Source organism: Lathyrus oleraceus, chromosome 2, assembly GCF_024323335.1.
Source record: "Lathyrus oleraceus cultivar Zhongwan6 chromosome 2, CAAS_Psat_ZW6_1.0, whole genome shotgun sequence".
Classification (NCBI taxonomy): Eukaryota; Viridiplantae; Streptophyta; class Magnoliopsida; order Fabales; family Fabaceae; genus Lathyrus; species Lathyrus oleraceus.
In genome coordinates, this window is record NC_066580.1 from 258,213,332 (window position 1) to 258,215,476 (window position 2,145).

The 2,145-nt window shown below is 35.9% G+C and overlaps 1 protein-coding gene across 1 annotated transcript in view; it reads left to right on the forward strand.

The window, feature by feature from the left end:
* The window catches only part of LOC127121334 (endo-1,4-beta-xylanase 5), a 3,770-nt gene extending 2,692 nt beyond the window's left edge, over nt 1–1,078 (forward strand). The window contains exon 6 of the mRNA XM_051051858.1: nt 1–1,078. This exon is cut by the window's left edge and continues 179 nt beyond it. Within this exon, the coding sequence (XP_050907815.1) occupies nt 1–964 (964 nt within the window). The 3' untranslated portion in view covers nt 965–1,078.
* Nucleotides 1,079–2,145: the final 1,067 nt, after the last annotated feature.

Genomic DNA, 2,145 nt, shown 5'->3' on the forward strand with positions numbered 1-2,145 from the left:
ATTTGAAAACGAAATGAAATGGTACACAAATGAATATGAACAAGGCAAGGACAACTATTACGAAGCAGATGGAATGCTACAATTTGCAAAAAGTCATAACATTGACGTTCGAGGCCACAATATAATTTGGGACGATCCTAAATACCAACCAAAATTTGTTTATTCACTACCACAAAACCAGCTTTACCCTGCAGTTTACAAGAGGGTAAACTCCGTTGTTCAAAGATACAAGGGTCAAGTTATTGGTTGGGATGTTGTTAATGAAAATCTTCATTTCTCCTACTTTGAAAACAAACTTGGGAATGATTTCACACCCAAGATATTTACTCAGGTTCACGACATCGATCCACAAACAACATTGTTCTTGAATGAATACAATACTATTGAGGATAGTCGCGATGGTGCATCAAGTCCCCCAAAGTATAACCAGAAGATAAAAGAGATTCAAAACTATAACAAGAATATACCTCTTGGAATCGGGCTCGAGGCTCATTTCCCTAATGGTTCGCCTAATTTGCCTTACATGAGAGCTTCCATTGACGCTCTCGCTGCCACTGGTTTTCCGGTATGGATAACTGAAATAGATGTGGAAAGTCAGAATAATCAGGTATGGTACTATGAGCAAGTTCTTAGAGAGGCGCATTCGCATCCAAATGTTAAGGGTATTGTAACATGGACAGGGTGGAATCCACAAGGTTGTTATAAGATGTGTTTGGTTGATAACAATTTCAAGAATTTGCCTGCTGGTGATGTTGTGGATAAGCTGCTTAGAGAATGGGGGAACAGAAAAGTAACATTGACAACTAACCAAAATGGATTCTTTGAAACATCTCTTTTCCATGGGGACTATGAATTGGAAATTACTCATCCTACTAAGAAGAATTATACTCTGACTCATAAAGTACAAGTGCATTCAAAAGATGAGTTCAAGAAAACAAGACAGTTTATACAACTTTCTATTTAGTTTTTGTTTGCTTAAGATTTTCAGTTTTAGGTTATTGTTGGTTTTGCTAGCATTTAAATTCAAATATATGTACAACATAGAAGGTAAATAAAAGCACATCATGTTTATGGCTTATCATATTTCCAGTTAGTTAGTAAGCTTGATTATTTTAACAGTTCTACACCAGTGTTAAAATCAATTGAGTATGGCTTATCATGTTTATGGCTTTTCTTGGTCAAGTTACCAGAAAGAGAGGCATTAGAGGTGAAATGATAATGTTGAATTTTAATTTCTTATGTAGAAGTAGTTTGCTCGAAAGAAGCAAGAAAATATCGAATCACATAGGTGTCGAAATGTATCTCGACAGAGTCGTTAGACTTAACTTTATTTGTGTTTTAGCTGAGTTTATTACTTTGTTAAGAGATTGCTTGGGTTGCAAGCAATCCCAATCTATAAATAGGGAGATACTTTATTATTGATTGTAACAATTTTGAAAGTGAACAATTGCAGTTTCCAAAGTTTTAGAGTAGAGAGAAACTCTGCAGAAATTCTCATTTTCTTCTTCTTTCTTCTTTCGAAAATCATAATCTTTCTTTCTTCCCCAATTTAATCTTTTGCTTTCTTCCATTACAATTGTGCAGCGAAATGTTGCAACCAAGGTTTGTTAATTCACTCGAGTAAAGAGTGAAGAACAAGAGGGAATTTGATCGTTGCGATTGAATTTTGTTCATCAAGATTTGGTTCGGAATTCTCCATAGGTTTTGGTGAATTTCTTGAAGGGAGATTGGTGAATTCCCAACATCTGGTATCTAGAGCACTCGTTGAGCGGTTCGTGGAAAGAAAAACACGATGGTGATGAATCATCCAAACAGGCATTTTCCGACGAGTCTCCCAATTCAAAAGAATCAGAATTACGAGAATTGGTGCAAGCAGATAAAGATTGTCTTTTGCTATAAAGATCTTTGGAATCTTATGAAGGAGGGAGTGAAGTCGCTTGCACCAAATGCGGCGAATGAAGAAAAGGCTGCACACAAAGAATTTAAGAAGAAAGATTATAAATCTCTCTTTATGATCCACTAATGCGTTGATGCAGACAATTTCAAAAAGGTTAGTGATGCCGAATCAACGAAAGAAGCAGGAGAAATCATTAAGGAATCATTTGGAGGCGCATAAAAGGTGAAAGAGGTGAGGTTATAAATTCA